The 19,899-nt window shown below is 38.6% G+C and overlaps 1 protein-coding gene across 1 annotated transcript in view; it reads right to left on the minus strand.

Moving 5' to 3' along the window:
- Nucleotides 1-15,139, minus strand: part of WDR44 (WD repeat domain 44) — a 74,712-nt gene extending 59,573 nt beyond the window's left edge. The window contains exon 1 of the mRNA XM_049767020.1: nt 15,051-15,139. Within this exon, the coding sequence (XP_049622977.1) occupies nt 15,051-15,139 (89 nt within the window). The remainder of the gene's footprint in view (nt 1-15,050) is intronic.
- Between the last annotated feature and the right edge of the window lie 4,760 nt (nt 15,140-19,899).

The raw sequence follows: 19,899 nt of genomic DNA on the forward strand, positions 1-19,899 counted from the left end.
CTTTCCTGCTCTCATCTCTATTGTCTTTGGGTATTATTATTTAAGTGCCAAGATCTTTGCTTCCTAAACTGGGTGGCAAAGTTGTGTAACTTTAAAAGTTTGCTTTATTCAATGGGGTTGGAGAGTAATTTAACATATTCTTGGTTGTTTGGTTAAATAGGTAGTATTTGGGCCACACCTGGTGACACTCAGGGGTTACTCCTGGCTCCGCACTCAGAAATCGCTCCTGGCTTGGGGGACCATATGGGACATCTGGGATTGAACCCAGGTCCGTCCTGGGAAGTTGTGTGTGAGGCAAACGTCCTACCATTGTTCTACTGGTTTGGCCCCTAGTAAAATACTTTTTAAAAAAGATAAAAGTTTGCTTTAAAATTAATTTGATTTATTATATATAAATGCTTGGTTTATATACCTAATAATTTTATAAACTTAAATACCCAGGGTCACCTGAAAATTCACAGTCAGAAGGGGGTTATGAATGGGAAACATTAAGAAGCCCTATCTACCTTACATTATCATTCTAGGAATGCCCAGAATTTTACAGTTTTGTTTCCTTGCTTGCTCTAAGTGGTCTCATCTAACAGTTGGCCATATGCCTGCCCTTAAAAGCTTTCCTCTCCATATCCTTTCACTTTTTGCTTTTAATCCATACTGATCTGCAAAGTAAGTTTTTTTGGTGCCCCCCCCCCCCCAGTTTGTTTGCTTTTTTTTAAAGGTAAAGGTTAGAGAGATAGAACAAGGATTAAGGAGCTTGCCTTGCATGCATCTGACCAGATCTGATCAACACAACAGAGGGTTTCCTGAGCAATACCAGGAGTAATTCCTGATCGGAGTCAGAAATAAGCCCTAAGCACTGCCAGCTATAGCCCCGAAACAACAACAAAAAAAGGAACTCTAAGAAAACAAAATTTTAGATATTATGAGTGAGAGTATTTCTGATGAGAATGTCTGTAAATGACGACTTTATCATGGCTTTTGTGGCACTTCTGGTTGAGAGGCTGTTCAAATGACTATTTTTTTCTTTGTACTTGCACTGAAAAATTATTGCTAATAAAGAAGTACCCTAAACGACAAAATCCAAAGATGGACATAATATTGAAAATAGCAAGATAATAAGGGAACTTATATACAAAAGAAAGCTCTTCAGATATACAAATCTACCAAATGAGTCTCTAAGAACCAGAAGAATATAGAAGGATATAGTACAAAAACTCCCCAATTTTAAGAAACCATACAGAGCTTCATGGGCAGGCAGCAGAAATTCAGTCTTAAAACCAGTTTTGCAAGAAGCATTGAAAGAGCTTCCCTAAAGAGTAGGATCAACTTCCCAACAGGTGGCATTAGTACGGTACTCACGAATGGTGCATATGGCTCCTCTACCAGATTAGAAAAGATTAAAAATAAATAGCAACTAAGCACCATAAATTGACTCATTGATTTATTTTATGATAAATCTACTTGTCATTCAAGTTTTATTGTACCAACAGTATGAAATAAACTCGTTTTATGCATGTGAAGAGCGACAGGTTGGGATGAAACCAGCAGAGGGAAGAGACAGTTGTGGTGGAATTGGTGTTGGAAAATTTTATGCCTGAAACAACTCTATTATGAACTTTGTAAATCATGGTGTTTCAATAAACACCACTTAAAAAAAGAGAAACCCACTTAACCACTTACAAGGGTATGATCTGTTTACTATGATACTTATTTCTGAATCCAGTAAAATTTTTTGATAACAGCCCTATACACTTTCACAATGACTTATGTCTCAGCATTTAAGAGGCCAAAAAGGACGTGCAGCTTTGATGATCAAGTCTCTATCACGTATAAATTGGTTTACAATTATGTGTTTGGATTTCACTTAAATGGTCAATCTAGTTAATTTATTTTAGTTTTGGGACTACACTTGGTGATGTTCAGGTGTTACTCCTGACTCTGCACTTAAGAATCACTACTGGCAGGCTCGGAGGACATTATGGAATGCAAGGGATTGAACCTGGGTCGGCTGAGTGCAGGGCTGTATATTTAAAATGAGATCTTTGGAGAATAATATATCTACATATGCGTATACACACATATAGACAGTTATTGGGGAAAAAAGGAAGAAGAACCCCAACAGAGAGAAGGTTGAGCATATGCTTTGCATGCAGAAGGCTGGTTTGATGTCCAACACCAGATGGTCTCCTGGGCATTTTCAGAAGTGTCCTGAGCACAGAATCATGGAAAAAAGAAAATGTCCACAAAATAAGTGAGGTGTCACTAATTTTCAGGATCCCAGGACAACCTCTCAATTCCTGTTAACTTATTTCTCCAACTTCAAAGCAGAAATATAACACACTGTACTATTGCCAAGAGATTATCTGTCAAAAGAAAGCAGTTATTCATGTTCAGATTTCGGAATGGGCAACATGGGGGACTAAAGGTCACAAATACTAAGTTCTTACTCCTGACTTTCCTGCCCAACCAGCTGCAAGACCAAACAAGGACTTCTTGTTTGCTTTGAGTCACACCTAGGGATACTCAGCAGCTAGTCCCAGCTAGGTGTTTGGGGATGGGACTTTATTCAGGTGGGGGTCAATCTTGACAGTGCTCCAGGGTCATGCACTGCATGTACCACCCAGGAACTAAACCTGGAGCTCCTATATGCACAGCACAATACAGCATAACACATGCTCTGGCCATTTGAATTGTATCTCTGTGGACCTAAAGCAAGAAGATTTTGTTGTTTTATTTTGGGCCACACTTAGTAGTGGTCGGGTAATGCTAGAGGGACCACACAGTTCTGGGATTAAATTGGGCCTATCTCCATGCCAAACACAATTGAGCTATCTTTCTACCTTCAGCAAGGGTTTTAAGTGTTCAGCACTATTTCTCAAGATTTACTCCTTGACTTGAAAAAAGGAAAATATCTTATAACTGTATGCTGATGGATATTAAGTAGACATACTGATCGTGAATTATTTCAGAGTATATATAGAAATCATTTCACAGTACATACAGAAATAATCATATATTGTACCTTAAATATAAGTGTGAGAGACTTGTAATTCACATGGGTCTCAATAAATATTATTAAAAAAAGAAATTATCATATACCTGAGATGTCATATGCCTACTTTAAATAAAACATAAATTTATCTTGTTAAATATTTTAGAAGCATTTGGAATGAATGTGTATCTGTATGTCAACTGACCAACTAGTTCATATAATAGCTAAATTTAACTTAAGTTTTTGTCAATTTACTTTATTAAGAGAAGAATGAAATTGTTGACTGTAATAAAAGAAGGTCTGGGGGTAATAAAAAGGAGATTTAATATTAGGAAAATTTAAGAACCTTGTTAGTTTGCAAGTAATGATGTATGTAATTATATACAACTTACAACAGATTTTCCTTAAATTGAATGTATGCCATAGAAAATATGAACTAACCTCACCAGTTCACACAGATCTATAAATATCCAGTAATGCTTTGATATGTCTAGTTAACTAGAAAAAAAGAAAAATATGTCAGGGGCTGGAGCAATAGCACAGTGGTAGGGTATTTGCCTTGCACACTGTTGCCCAGGACGGACCTCGGTTCCATCTCCAGCATCCCATATGGTCCCACAAGTCAGAAGCTATTTCTGAGCACACACCCAGAAGTAATCCAAGCATCACCAGCTGTGGCCCCAAAACCAAAAAGAAAGAAAGAAAGAAAAATATTTCAGGGGCCATGAATGTGGTTCAACAGTAAAGCAAATTACACACAAAATTTTTTTAAATATTTCTTCAAATTTTTCAGTAGATACTAAAGAGAACAAATTAGATTCTTCCTTTTCACATGGGTAAGGCCAGAAATTTGTCCCAGAAAATGTCTATGTAAAATAATTTTATTAGGATTTTCTTTATTAGTATACAATTATAATAGCAATTATAATATTATTTTTATAATACTACACACAAGTAAAAGATACTTAAGAAATCGCAAGTTTTTCTTAAAGTTAGGCCACAAGGATGGCTCCAAGGACTAAATGAAGCTTAAGCTTTACAGATGAGAGCCCTGGGTTAGGTCTCCCAGCAATAGAAAGTCCCCAGAGTGCCTCCCCAAAGTGCCATTCTATAGCACATCTAAGTAACAAATAAACCTATTTAAGAACTGGTGGTATGATTCCCACTTTAAGTTAATCTTTGACACAATTAAAAAACCTAGCAGCAAATCTTAAATAATAAATTAGCTACTATTATTCTTAATGATGAATTACTGAAAGCATTCCCACAGAGATCAGACAGAAGATAAAAATGATGTCCACTGTCTCCACTCTTAATTAATATTAGAAGTCCTAGCAACAGCAGTCAGGTAAAAGAAGGAAATCAAAGGGATCCAAACTAGAAAAGAGGAACTCAAACAATTTCTATTTGCAGATGACATGATAATATACACTGAAGACTCTAAAAAGCTACAAAAAAGCTCCTAGAAACAGTAAACCAATACAGGAAGTGACAGGCTACAAACTCAACACACAAATAATGACTCAGGAGAGGAAGATCAAGGAGTCTATCCCATTTAGAATAGTGTCCAAAGCCATCAAGTATCGAGGAACCAATTTAGTACAAGAGGTGAGAGACCTATACCACGAAAACTCCAAAACAAGTAAGGAAGAAATTGAACAAGACCTAAGGAAATGGAAAAACTTATGCTCATGGACATTAAAATGACCATCTTACCTTCATTACTATATAGATTCAAGGCAATCCCTATCCAAATTCAGACAACATTCTTTAGGACTTAATTTGTGTGGAACTGTAAAAGATCCCGATAAGCCAAAGCCATACTGCAAAACAACGAATTGGGAGGATTCACATTACCTAACTTGAAGCTGTACTACAGAGCCATAGTGATCAAAACAGCATGATATTGGAAGACAGACTTTCAAACCAGTGGATCATAATGGAATATTCAACCCCCAAGTATATGGTAAATTAATCTTTGACAAAGGAGTCGAGAACAAGAAATGGAATAAAGACAGCCTCTTCAACAAATGGTGCTGGGATAATTGGATAACCATGTGTAAGAAATTAAAGATCAATCCATATCTCACCTTACACAAAAGTTAATTCAGAGTGGATCAAAGACCTTGAGATCAGACCTGAATCCATAAAGTACAGAGTAAAACATTGGAAGAACACTCAAAGACTTAGATTTAAATGGAGTCTTCAATAATAGTATGCCAATGGCAAGGGCTATAGAATCAAATCTGAACAAACGAGACTGTATCAAACTAAAAAGTTTCTGTATGGCAAAAGAAACACAGACTAAAACTAAAATACAGCTGAATGGGAGAAAACAAACTGCACTCAACACATCAGATAAAAGGTTGATATCTAGGCTATATGAAGTACTTACAAAATTAAATGCCCCAAAATCTAAAACTATTAAAAATGAGGAAAATAAATGAATAGATACTTCTCTGAGGACGATCAACAGATGGCCAATAGACACATGAAAAATTGCTCATAGTCACTTATCATTAGTAAATTCAACACCAGACAATAAGATGTCATCTTACAGTGAGGAAGGTACATATCAAAGATATTAGGAACAGGGGCTGGAGTGATAGCACAGTGGGTAGGGTGTTTGCCTTGCATGTGGCTGACCCGGGTTCAATCTCCAACATTCTATATGGTCCCCTGTGCTTGCCAGGAGTGTTTTCAGAGCACAGAGCCAGGAGTAACCCCTGAGCAACACTGGGGGTTGTCAACAACACTTTAGGCCCCATAGTGAGGAGAAAAAAAGAAACTGGGTGGAGGAGAAGGACAAATAAGAAAGGGTGGTGGATAGGGGCCAAGGAGTCTCAGGTGCACTAGTGATGTTAAGAAAGGACAGAACTAAATATCTAAGCCAGAGTCAACAACAACAGAATCATGAGAACCAAACTTTAACAACCAAAATTAAAATCCTGCCTATTATGCTGGCAGGCTGGGGTGGGGAGAAGAGGGTGTGGTGGTGGCATGGGGTGGACTCTGGGAATATTGGTGGAAGGAGGTTGACACTGGTGGTGGGATTGGTCCTGAAACTTGGTAGGTATAAAACACAACTATAAATAACTTTGTAAACTACAACCGTTTAAATTAAAATATTAAAAATTGCTACTAATACAGGTGAACAAAATATACCCTTTTATTTTTAAATATCTTTTATTTGTTTGCTTTTTGGGCCACACCTGGTGACACTCAGGGGTTACTCCTGGCTATGCCTCAGAAATTGCTCCTGGCTTGGGGGGACCATATGGGATGCTGGGGGATTGAACTGAGGTCCGATCTAGGTTAGCACATGCAGGGCAAACACCCTACTGCTTGCACCACCACTCTGGCCCCTTTAAATATTATCTTTTAAAAAAATAAATATCATCTTTTAAATGTCTAATGTACCTGACTACCTAACAGCAAAAGACAAAAATCCTAAAATATTTATAGAAATAAATATATTTGCAGAAGGTAGGAAAGGGCCAGCAGATATAATACAGTGGGTAAGGCACTGGCTGACCTGGCTTTGATTCACGGCATCCCTATGATTTCACAAGCCCCTCCAAAAGTAATCCCTGAGCACAGATGCAGGAATAAGCTATGAGTACTGTTGGGCATGAAACAAAACTGAAAATAAATAAATAAATAGGGGCTGTATGATAGTACAGTGTGTCAAGCATTTGCCTTGCATGTAGCCAACCAAGGTTTGATCCCTGGCACCACATATGGTCCTCTGAGCAAGGACCAAGGAGTGATCCTGAGCTGAGTCAGAAGTAACCTGGGCACTACTGAGATCATTCCAAAACTAAAATATTTACTTAAAAATCAGTATATCTTTAATTTTGCGCCATCATTTCTGAAACGGAAGACAATGCTTATCAGTGGCACTATTATTTAATAAGTAAGTAAAAAAAATACTTCTCTTTCCTTCTCTTTTATGGCCATAATCTGAGATGCCTGGGAAGCCAGAATGAAAGGGTTAAATCTGGGGCTACAGCATACAAAACATGAACAAGCAATTTCTGAAACAGCTTCCAAATTAAAAAAAAATGTATTTACATTCTAATTTTAAAAACTCCACATATACTGCAGTTCGAATAGTAAAACTAATTTAAGGGCCCCATTTAGGATATGAATATAAAAGTAATTTTCAATTAGTACATGAGCAATTTTTAATACAGACCCCAATTTCTATAAGAAAGTTATTTTCAGAGCTCAATATTAGATGAATGCTTTGCCTGCATAATAAAGGTCCTAGACTTGGTCCTTGGCTGGCACACATGACAAAGGAAAAGGTTATTTTCATGTATTCATTATGTTAAGTTTATACTACGCTCATATTTGAATGCAAGATAATGTGTGGCTTGCTTTCTTCAATCCCTTTTAGCAGTTTAGTTATGTTTTTCTTTTGTACCCAGTGTAGTTTTCAATTCAGTATCAATGCATTTCAGTGTCAGCCCTTTAAGATTCCTTATTTTGAGTAGGGCTTCAAAATGTTGCTCTGTCAATTCTGCAGGATAGAACAGTTGTTTTTGTTTTGTAAACTCGGATTTGAAACACTGATAACCTTTAGATAGTTGAAGCAAAATGTTAATAAAGTTAATGACTGAAATGTATGCTACCAGTCACTGGGATTTTGATCTTACAACAATATGAAAATATACCTACAGTTGCCCCACAAGTTTCCATAGAAAGCAAAAAGTCAGATCTTTTATGAACTCTGACAAAATAATAATACGATCAATATTGTTTAAGAAATAGTGTAAATGTCAGCAACACATTTTATTAATCCTCTTAGATAACTCCACTTTGGAACTTGAAACCTGTCTAATACAATGCCAAAAACAGTATTTATTTTGAATAAAGACCAATCTAACAGGAAACACTTGTTTCTCTTAAATACAGCAGCAGGATGTGTTTAAGAGTTTTTGATGCAACAGAACTCTGTTTTCTGTCATAGGTTTTAGAAGTGAGCACATTACCAGTTGATATTACCTAGAGTTAATGAAATTTACAGCATTTCTTTTCAAAGTTCTACAATTTTTAAAAAAATGTGACTATTTAAATATCATGGTTACAAGTTTGTATATAACACACAGTTGGATATTTTTCACAACTGCAAACTTCTTCATGATTGAATTTCAGTCATACAATGTACAAGGTCCTTCACTAGTACACATTTCCTGCCACCAAAGTCTCCAGTTTCTCTCTCATCCTCTCTCCTGCCTGCCACTGTGAGAGACATTTTTCTTCTTCTCTTTCTCTCTCTTCCTCCCTTCCTTTTTTTCCCTTTAAGACATTGTGCTTTGCAATAATGTTGAAGGGGTACCATGCCAGCCACTTTATCCCCTTTCAGCATCCAGTTATTGACCAGTGAGAACATTTCAACTATCATTGTTATAGTGATCCCTTCTTTGCCCTAACTGCACTCTCCCACTATTTGTGGCAAGCTTCCTACCATGGACTCGTCCTCCTGGCCCTTGTCTCTACTGTCTTTGGATACTATTACCATATTTATTATCTTATATTTTATATTCCACAAATGAGTATAATCATTCTATATGTATCTGATTTATTACACTCAGCTTAATATTTTATATCCATCCATGTATAAGCATATTTCATGACTTCATTTTTCCTAATAGCTATGTATATTCTATTGTGTAGATGTAACAGTTCCTTTATCCATGCATTTGTTCGCAGGCACTTGGGTTGTTTCCAGATTCTGGCTATTGTGAATAGTGCTGTAATGAACATGGGCGTTCTGAGGGCTTTTATGCATTGTGTTTTTGGGCTCCTACAGTATAGTTCTAGGAGTGGTATTGCTGGATAATATAGAAGCTCAATTTCTACTTTTATGAGGAATATCCATATTGTTTTCCAAAAAGGCCGAACCAGTGGACATTCACACAAGCAGTGAATGAGAGTCCCTTTCTCCCTACATCAGCGCCAGCACTGGTTGTTCTTGTTCTTTGTGATATGTGCCAGTCTCTGTGGTCTACAAAAATTCTTAAAAAATGAGTAAGAAATATTTGGGGTAGACTCCTCAAAACAGAGCCCAGGCACCCTGGGAGAGACGTGATGATACTAGGTTACTAGGCTAGACAGTTCAATGTAGAGATTGACAATGCACTGCTACTCATATCCATTGGTGGTAAGCGCCACTGGAGCCATCTAAGGGGTGCTTGGAGTTCATGGGTTGCTGGGAATTGAACTTGAGTTCTTGTGCATGCAAGGTATGTACTCCTGGACCCTTGAGTTATTTCCCTATCCCTGAAGAATATATTTTCATATTTGAAATAAAGTTAAGGATCATGCCAATATCTCATCTCACATATGTGTAAATATGTGGCCCCTAAAGGTTAAATTAGGCATCAGAGAGATAGTACAGGGGCTACGGTGCTTACTTTGCATGCAGCAAACCCCAGTTTAACTCTGCACTGTATATGGTCTACCATGCACAACCAGGAGTGATTCCTGAGCACAAAACCAGAAGTCCTGGTTACTAGATGTGACTCAAAAAACCAAAAAGGTTAATCAGTGCATTTAGTAATATACCAATATGTTGCTAGGCACTGTAAGTGAGGTAGTGAATCACATAGATATCATAATTTGTACCATTAAAGCTTATACTAAAATTAAGGGCATTGAAGCTAAAGGCATCTTCAAAAGTGAAATACCACTGTCCAAGCAAGGTGAAGCAAAGATAAAAAAAATGGTACTACATTAAACTGAAAAGCTTCTACATATCAAAGGAAGAAATGACTAGGATCCAAAGACTATTCACAAAATAGGAGAAACTATGCACCCAATAAGCATCAGATAAGGGGTTGTTAATATCTAAGATATACAAGACACTGACATAACTTAACAAGAAGGAAAACCATCTAACCACATCTAAAAATGGGACAAGAAATGAACAGACATTTCCCCCAAATAAATACAGATGGCCAAAAGGTACATGAAAAAATGTTCCACATCACTAATCATCAGGGAGATGCATATAAAAACAACAATTAAATATCATCTCATATCACAGAGACTGGCACACATCACAAAGAACAAGAACAAACAGTGTTGGCATGGATGCAAGGAGAAAGTGACTCTCATTCCCTGATGGTGGGAATGTAGTTTGGTCCAGCCTTTTTGGAAAGCAGTACAGACATTCCTCAAAAAAACTAGAAACTGAGCTTCCATATGATCTAGCAATAACACTCCTAGGGATATACTCTAGGAATCCAAGGCACCATGCAGAAAATCCCTCTGCATTTCTTTCTTTTTAATTATCTTTATTTAAACACCGTGATTACATATATGATTGTAGTTGTATGATAACAGACATGTAAAGAACACCCCTCTCACCAGTACAAGATTCCCACCACCAATTTCCCAGATCTCCCTCCTCCCACCCCACCCACACCTGTACTCAGGCTTTCTATTTCCCTCATTAATTCACATTGTTATGATAGTTTTCAGTGTAGTTATTTCTCTAACTGCACTCATCACTCTATGTGTTGAGCTTCATGTCATGAGCTGCACCTACATGGGAAGATGGGGGGAAATAAGGGTTGGGACTGAGGCAGTAAAAGATTAGATATGAGCTTTGTAGGGCAGTATCAAGGTCACAATACAAGTTGGATATTATGCATATATAAACTATATGCATACAATACTGTCAATAGGAGACTAAGGAGAAAAAATTTCCAGTGACAGTCCCAACATAAACCAGTGCTAGAACGACCCGCCCTCCTCCCAAAGCACATTCCCATTAGTGTAGGGAGAGGTAGGGGGAAAGCCTGATGACCCCTATAGAGCCCATCTGGACTGGTGCCCAGGGAAGGCCTGGAGTCAGGGGAAAAAGAGAGGGACAGATGGGGGCCTGCCAAGCATTCCAGCACTCCCCAAGCTAGGGAGAAGGCCACCGGCATGGGGACTCCCCAAATCCCATACCTGGGAAGAGCTGGCCTCCAGAATCAAAGGGGAACCGGAAGCCAGATATTTGCCCGCCCTCCTCCTCATGCACCTCCCCCCTGGAGTACAGAGGGAGGAAGGAAGCCTGAGGACCCCTAAGAATCCACCTGAACCCACTTCTGGCCATCTGAACCGGCACCCAGGGAGGGCCTGGAGTCCAGAGGAAAAAGAAGGGGATGGCTGGGGGCCTGCCAAGCCTCCCAACACTCCCCAGACTAGGGAGAAGGCCTCCAGCATGGGGCTTCCCCAAACCCCATACCTGGCAAGAGCTGGCCTCCAGAATCAAAGAATTCCTCTGCATTTCTACATTCACCACAGCACTATTTTCAATAGCCATAATCTAGGAAAAAACCAAGTGTCCAAAAACAGATGACTAGCTAAAAAAACTGTGTTACATCTATATGTAACAGAATATAATTCAGCCCTTTGGAAAAATGAGGTCATGAAATTTGCTCACACATGTATGGATATGGAGATTATTGTGCTAAATGAAATGGGGGAGAAGAAGATACACAGAATAATCTCATTCATTTGTGGGGGTATAAGAAAAATAATATGGTAATAACAGACAACAGAAATGAGAATCAGGAAGACCAGTCCATGGTAGGAAGCTTGTCACAAAGAGTAGTGAATTCAGTTAGAGTATGGTCCACGATGACAATGACAGTTGGAACTGATCATTCTGGACAAGAACTGGGTGCTGAAGGGAGATAAAGGGATATGCATGGTACCCTTTAATTAGCAATGGTGCAAATCATAGTATCAAAATATGAGAGAGAAGTAAAATATCTGCCTGCACCACAGGAGGCGGGGGAGGATAGCTGACAGGTAAACAGGGGGGACATTGGTGGTGGGAAATGTGCCAAAGTGTCTAAAAGGGAAAAAAAGGAAGAGAGAGAGAAAGAAAGAGACAGAAAAATGTATTCCCTAGAAACAGCAAAGGGAGAGGGTATCAGCAGGGTGAGACGGAAACTGGGGACATTGGTAGTGGGAAATATGTAGTGTGGAAAGTTGTTCTACATTGTATGACTGTAACTCAATCATGAACAATTTTATCTGTGAGGGAAAAAAAGCTGTATTATGAACTACCTTGTAACCATGGTACTTAAATAAAAAATTTTTTTTGTTTGTTGGTGGTTTGTGTTTTGGGTCACACCCAGCGGCGCTCAGGGGTTACTTCTGGCTCTGCACTCAGAAATCGCTTCTGGCAGGCACAGGGGACCATATGGGATGCCGGAATTTGAACCACCGTCCATCCTGAATCAGCTGTGTGCAAGGCAAATGCCCTCCCACTGTGCTATCTCTCTGCCCCTAAATAAAAAAATTATATTTTTAAAAAATTTAAAAAAGGATTTCAACAGGGAATATGGATCAATTCTACGATGAAAATTGGTCATCTATTTTTACAAATATACGTGTCATTCATGAATCATTAAAGAAATTAAGGGCATAGTTAAGACTAGAATTTATAATCTATGAAACATCTAAATTTATCCCTATAATTTTAATGCCCCTATCAGAGTTTCATGTGGGTAGGGAGCTAATCAAGTGAAAGTGTGGGGGTTCTTTAAAGTTTTGATAATCTAGGCAGGAGTGTCAAACTCAATATTCCTGGGGGTCGCAAGAGGCAAAGTTGGGGTGACCCTTGAGTGCAGTCAGTAGTAAGCCTTGAACATTGGGGAGTGTGACCCAAACAACTAAAACAAAATAAAACAAAAAAGATTCCTCTAGGGCAGGGTCACAAAATGTTGTACGGAGGGCCACAAACAGCCCGTGGGCCGCGAGTTTGAGACCCCTGATCTAGAGGTACCAACACAAATTTTCCTGGGAAGCCTAAGGGTTAGAGATATAAAGGACAACATATCGATAAATCTGAGAATTATAACAATCTGCCAGTAACAAATTATGTGAAATAAAAATATTTGGGGAATCTAATTAGAAGAGATATACCTACCCCTGTATTTAATTCATGACTATTTATAATAACTAAGAACTGGAAACAACTTTAAAATGTCTATCAACTGATGAGTGGATAAAGCGTACTTTAACTATTAGACAAATAAACCAAAAAAGAAAAAAAATTGGGCTCGAATAGCTACATGAGTTAAGTGTAAGCTTTGATGACCCGAGTTTGATCTCCGGCACTGAATGATCCAAACTTTCAATTATAGCTATCTCCAATATATTATAAATTCGGAAAATAATATTATAAACTCATACATGTTGACCATATTTGGTACTGACAATTTCAATACTCCTTTATATTTCCTTGTGAGATTATTTAGAAGCAAATTCATATGTATAAAAATTTCAGTATGTAACTAAAAAAGATTTCTCTTTAAATCACAACCACGAAGTAAAGAATATGTAAAGGATATATACTTTTATTGGGGGTCTTTTTGAGAGGAAGAGTTGAATCACATCTGGCAGGTGCTGGAAACTAGTCCCAATTCAACCATGGGGAATAGATTGCTCTGAGCAGTGCTTGGGAAACCCTGCTGTACTATATATTGAGTATGGGTCACTAGCTGTATGCACACAGTATGCCTTAACCTTATTCTTTTTGTCTGGCCCTAGGTTTGTGATTTAATGCATGCCTTGCATTAAATGAGTGAGTTTAATCCCCCTGGTTTAATCTCCAGCACACAGGGTTAAATTCTCAGCACATAAAACAAATCATAAAACCTATCTAACTCTAAAACAAATCAAAACACTGTTATCAAATTCAACTTATATCATACAATTCCCAATGACTGTCTCAACCTTTTTTTCAAAACTGGTTTATTTCAAACAAAATTTTCAAATATTTTCAAATAAAAGTCAACTATGAACAATTTTGTAAATCACAGTGCTTTAAGTAATTTTAAAAATGAAAAAACGTCAATGAGTCCCCATAGTACCACTGAGCAGAGCCAGGAGTAGCCCCTCAACACCCCCAAGTGTGGCTCAAAAACAGAACAAAACAAAAACAAGAAAGGCTCATGTGTTGAAATTAGTATATCTTGCTGTAAAATCTCATTTATTTCTTTGATGAGGAAATAGGTTGGTCATTCTGAAGAGACAATAAAAATATTCTGCAAAACTCAAGAATTTAAGACAGCAATATTGAATCATAAGGTAAACTATAAATTTGGGCAGATGTGTCAGTTTGGGCTCACCAAGTGTAACAAATGTGCCACTCTGGCAGGGGATCTTTGTATGAGCAGGGAGAAGGTATATAGGAAGTCTCTCTACCTTCTTCTCAATTTTGCTGCCCTAAAAGCAGTCTTAAAAACCAAACAAGAAATCAAGTTGTTCATCCCATAAGATTTCTCCTGATGTGAATGGTATTGATTATATCACCAAGATGATATGGCATAAGAAATATTTTAAATGAAAAGACACAGAAAAAACTGGAGGGATGGAACTAGAATATATCCAAGAAAAACTGAAAAAAAAAAGAAAAAAAAACTCTTGAAGAGCATAATCAGAAATGATGGTATTCAGAATACTCTAGAATTTTTAAGAACAGCATAGACAGAGTTAATTTACATTTAGAACAACAGAAAGAAGGCACAAATTTGCTGCTATGTGGATAAACAGAATAATGTAAAAGACCACCTCAATTATTTTTTCCAATTAAGATTACTGATAGTCAAAGCAGAGAGGGAAAACAAATTGTAGAAATAGAAAATTGAATTCCAAAGCATTTAAGGAGATAAAAGTACCTAGCTAACCTAAATTAGTTCAATTTTCTGGTCCCAGACAAATTAGATCTGGGAGTTTACAGAGCTCAATCTTTAACTGTGAATACAGATAAATAGCATGAAACAGTACAAAAAAGACTCTGTTAGTCAACAACATTAGGTTGTATATAGTTGCCGTAAACTAAACACAATGCTTGATATAAATTCCCAGCAAGATTCTTAGGTTGGTTGGTTAAAAGGCTAAACATTCCTCGATGGAGAGCTGAAGAATACAGTGAAGGCTTCTGGTCAAGGGTTTTAATTAACCCCATCCCACATACACCAGGCATGACTGGCAGTTGTGCTGGCAGCTCTGCTGTCTGTGATAGCTTGGCACAGACACTGATTACTGGCTACATGATAGCCAGGTATGAATGAGCACCATGGCCATCATGAACACAGCAAACCACGTCCTTAACATGTGTGCTAGGGAGCTCATTCTGGCGATCACATGTGCAAATACTGCCACTAAGGAGTATAAAGCACTGGGTGCAAACCCTGGTGAGCATCACAGTGCTTTGGGGCCAAAGAAATAGGACAGTGGGTAGGTTGTTTGCCTTGCACATAGTGACTCAGGTTCAATCTGTGGCATCCCATATAGTCCCCTCAGCATCACCAGGAGTAATTCCTGAGCACAGAGCCAGGAGTAACCTCTGAGCATCTCCAGGTGGCCCCCAAACAAAAATGTGCAAGCACTAAAATCAGGACTCTGTGTAATCACCAGTCACGATAACAACAATGAAGTAAAGAATGGGTGAGGGAAATACAATTTTAAAAATACATTAAAAGATTCCTAGGTGTGGGGAAAGATATTCATTAAGAGCCAGTAAGCAGATATAGGAAGCCAATCATGCCAGATTAACCTAGAGCCAGGGATATAGTTCAGTAGCAAAGTACATGCTTTGTATGCATGAGACGTGGGTTTGAGCCTCTTCCCCAAATATTAACTTAATTTCTTTTTTGATAAGGTTCAAATATAAAAGGAATAATGTACATATAAAAACCTGAATATAAACGCTAATATTTGATAACATCCTTTCCTTTTAGGTAACAAAGTGATGTAGACCAAAAAATAACCCGCATAGGTCTATAACTGGTTGAACATTACCCAAGTAGGCTGATCAATAAAATATCATAATGAATAAGTTATCAAACTTTTGGGGCACTCCATCCTTGCACATGTTCCTACTTACTAAACTCTTGGGATGTGGGCATTGTTGGCAAAACTACTGAATTTGCAGAAGACACAAAATTGGGAGGAATAGGAATTAGACAACTAAATATCAGGAGCCAAAAATATATTTCCACGGCCAAATGTTAACAGAATGCAGTATGGCAGAGATAAGTGAAAAATAAATAATGGGGGAGCTGGAACCTAATAGCAAATCATGTGAAAACACTTAGAACATTTTGTGGATTGCTCAGAGTCAAGACTGTAATACAGCTGTGGAGGAGCTAATGTCCTTTTAAAGGCAAAAGCAACAAAACTATTAGGTTCAAGTCAAGTCATTAATTCTACTTCTGACTGATAAGAACAACACGTTAAAAAGCAGGAGTCCTCAAACTATGGGCCAGTGGGCCATGTCGGCCTGGCCTACCAAGGACATTTCTCCAGCCTGCGGGGCGTTTTTGCCTGTCCTGCTTAGCAGCTGAGTAGTTCCTGGCCTGGCTACAGTGTGATGTGTGAGATATGCACGGCATTCTCTCTTCTGTTTCCTTTGTTTTTCTTCCTCTCTGGACTCAGGCAGGGGTCCTCAAACTACAACTGGGCCACTGTTCTTCATAGTTTTTTTTAAGTAATATCTGTATTTAAGCACCATGGTTACAAACATATTTATAGTTGGGTTTCAGTCATAAAGAGAACATCCCCCTTCACCAGTGCAACCTTTCCACCACCAATGTCCCCTACTTCTCCTCCCCAAACCCTGCCTATCATCCAGACAGGCATTCTACTTCTCTCACTCATTTTAAACTATAGTCCAGCCCTCCAATGGCCTGAGGGACAGTGAACTGGCTCCCTGTTTAAAAAGTTTGAGGACTCCTGATCTAAAGAAGAGAATTTATAAGGCAAGAGAGTTAGCTCAAAGGGCTGAAGCAGATTTTTTTATGATAGAGACACAGTTTCAATTCACAGCACCCCATGTACTGCCAGAAACCATCCTTGAGCACAAACAAGGAGTAGTCCCTAAATACTGTTGGGTGTAGCCCTCAAACCAACCAATCAACAAAAACAATTCTTAGAATAAGCAAACATTTTAAATAGTATTGCAATACACTATTTTAAAAGAATACTGGCAAAAAGTATCTGAGAAATTATTTATACAATGGTCTAGAACAGCATTTCTCAATTTTTTAAATCTATGGCTCCCTTCCAACTTTGCTTTCTTCCTTTTGTCCCAGCCTCCAAACCCAGCTATGGCCTCCATTCAATCCCACTTTTACCTGTGCCCCCAGTAGAATATCCTGGGGGGTGCAAAAAAGTGCAATAAGGCCCCCATCGAGAAACACTGCTCTACAAACTGACTAGAATAATAAACAGAAATAAGAATGACTAAAATGGAGAAGCTAACGCAAAAATGAACGCTTCTTTACTTTCATAACTGATTTTGTAGACTGCAGAGAGAGTACAGAGGTTATGGTGCCTCACCCTGCATGCAGTGGCTTTGGTTCTATGACTGGCACTGCATAGCCCAAGCACTGACAGGAGTAAGACCTGAGCACCGCTGAGTGTGGCCCAAAAACAAACCAAACAATAATTAATTTTGGAGTATACAAATGATACAATTTTGCAATAGGCAACTTTTCTTAACAAAGATTAATTTAACTTCTACATTTTATATGTACAAAGAGGATGTGTACTATGTACAATTATGAACCACAAAGAAAATGAATGATGACTCAGATGTCCAATGTCAGCATTCACAGTGCAAGAATGAAAACCACCATCAAGATCAAGTGCACTTAGAGGGAGCAGGAGCAACAGCTCAGCGGGTAAGGCGTTTGCTTTGCACACGGCCAAGTCAAGTTTGATCCCTAGCATCTCAGATGGGCCCCCAAGCCTGCCTGGAGCAATTTCTTAGCTCAGAGCCAAAAGGAAACCGTGAGCACGGCTGGGTGTGGCTCAAAAACCACAGAAAAAAAAGATCAGTGCTATACTCCAATTCTAAGTCTCTAAGTCTATACTCTTTCATCTGTTGTCTTTCCCCTCAAGGGAACTATTGAGAGAATTTGTTGCTCCCTTACTTTTAAATGCAAGTATTTTATTGGGACCTATCCAGTATGGTGCTTGGGGGGGGGTGACTACTTGTGATACTGATACTGAGTCTGACAGTGTGGGCCTGTCAATATGGTGCAGCTCAGGGTCAGAAGGGCTTTCCCAGAGGTGGTGGGAAATCAGGTGGTGTCTGGGATCAAGATTGAATCTAAAGTATCTACTCCACCCCTCCGAGCTATCTCTCTGCTCATTACTCAGGGCTACTGCGCTCAGGGATCATTCCTGGAGGAGCTCTGGGACTATATTTAGTACTGAGGATTGAATAGGGTTCATCTGCATATTAGGCAAGCATCTTTAACCCTTTGCTATCTCTCCTGCACAACCACTTAAACATTGTCTCAAGGCTGGGAGAGATAGCTCAGCAAGCTTCCTGCATATTTTGCATGCAGGAGGTCTGAGTAGGATCCCTGGCAATAAAGGGCATCTGTGCCGGGCTGTGAGTAAATCCCCCAAAACACAGAACCAGGAGCATACTCTGAGCACCACTGGGTATGGCCCAAAATTTAATTAAATAGTTGTATTATACATATATGTATCCCCAAACCGCAAAAACTTTACTATTTCTGAACTTTGTTTTCACTGAAGCACTTGCAAAGAAAAGTGGGCTCCTCGATAAACAAAGCACTCAAAAAGCTTGGCATCCCTGTCAGAATAAAGACTAACTATTGTTGTCTTTAAAAGTCTCACACTGTTCGCATACCCAGTGTCCTGCTTTCCCTCCACCTTGGGCTGCCAGATTTAGCAACTACAAATACAGACTTCCCAGTTCAATCCTGATTTAAAATATGGGACAAATATATTTTCAGAATGCTTATCTGAAATTGCAATTGAATTAGGAGTCCTGTCTTTTGTCTGGCAATGCTATTCCCCAAGTTAGACAATCCTATGTTTTATTATTAACATGTGATAAAGGGTTAAGATGGGAGGGATGTGTAAGGTAGATGCCACTGTATAAAAATTTGCTTGTGTTCACTAGCTGCAAAAAACTTTGCATGTGTGGTATACAACAATTTTCATGATAGTACATTCAGTGAAAATGCCCAAATGCAAATGTATGTGTATATACACATATATGTATTTAATTTGTAGACCTGCACAGCAGTACTCAGGGCTTACTCTTGGCTGTGCTCAGGGATAATTCCTGGCAGTACTCAAAGGACTATAGGTCCTACCAAGGATTGAACTGATGCTGGATGCATTCAAGGCAAATGCCTTAATCCCTAAACTATTTCCCTGGCCAGGAGTAGAAAAGCATATTAATAGCTTTTAAATTATTATTTGGGGGGCTTCCCCAGCAAGTCTTGGCCAATAGAGGCAGATAATTTAATACTGCATGACAACAGTGCTGGTGGTAGCACTTTGGTAATACTTGAGGGCCTCACAAGTCCACACTCTGTGGTGCTTGGGGACTGGCCACATGCTTTGCTGGGGATCAAATAAAACAGTGCTTGAGGACTACATATGATATAGAGGATTAGAAAGGGGTCAGCTGCAAGTAAAGTTTGCACCTTATCCCCTAAATTATCTTTCTGGCCCAACAGCTGTGGCACTATAAAAACTGAATCCATAAATTATATTCAAGAAAATATAGGAAGAACTGTCTATGATATTGAATCTAGAGGTGTCTACAATGATTCAATGCAACTGGCCAAGCAAACTGAGAAAAAGACAAAAAAAGAAACAATATCAAATTCAGAAGCTTTTACACAGCAGAAGAAACTATGACCAGAATAAAAAGACAACCCACAGACTGGAAGAAAAAACTATTTGCCCACCAATCCTCTGAAAAATGTGGTTAATGTCCAAGGTATGTTAAGTATCTTAACAGGAAAGAAAATAACCCCATCAAAACATGTGAAGAAGAGGTAAACAGACACTTCCTCAAAGATACACAGATGGCTAACAGACAAACAAAAAAATTCTCT

The sequence above is a fragment of the Suncus etruscus genome, chromosome X, assembly GCF_024139225.1.
Source record: "Suncus etruscus isolate mSunEtr1 chromosome X, mSunEtr1.pri.cur, whole genome shotgun sequence".
Classification (NCBI taxonomy): Eukaryota; Metazoa; Chordata; class Mammalia; order Eulipotyphla; family Soricidae; genus Suncus; species Suncus etruscus.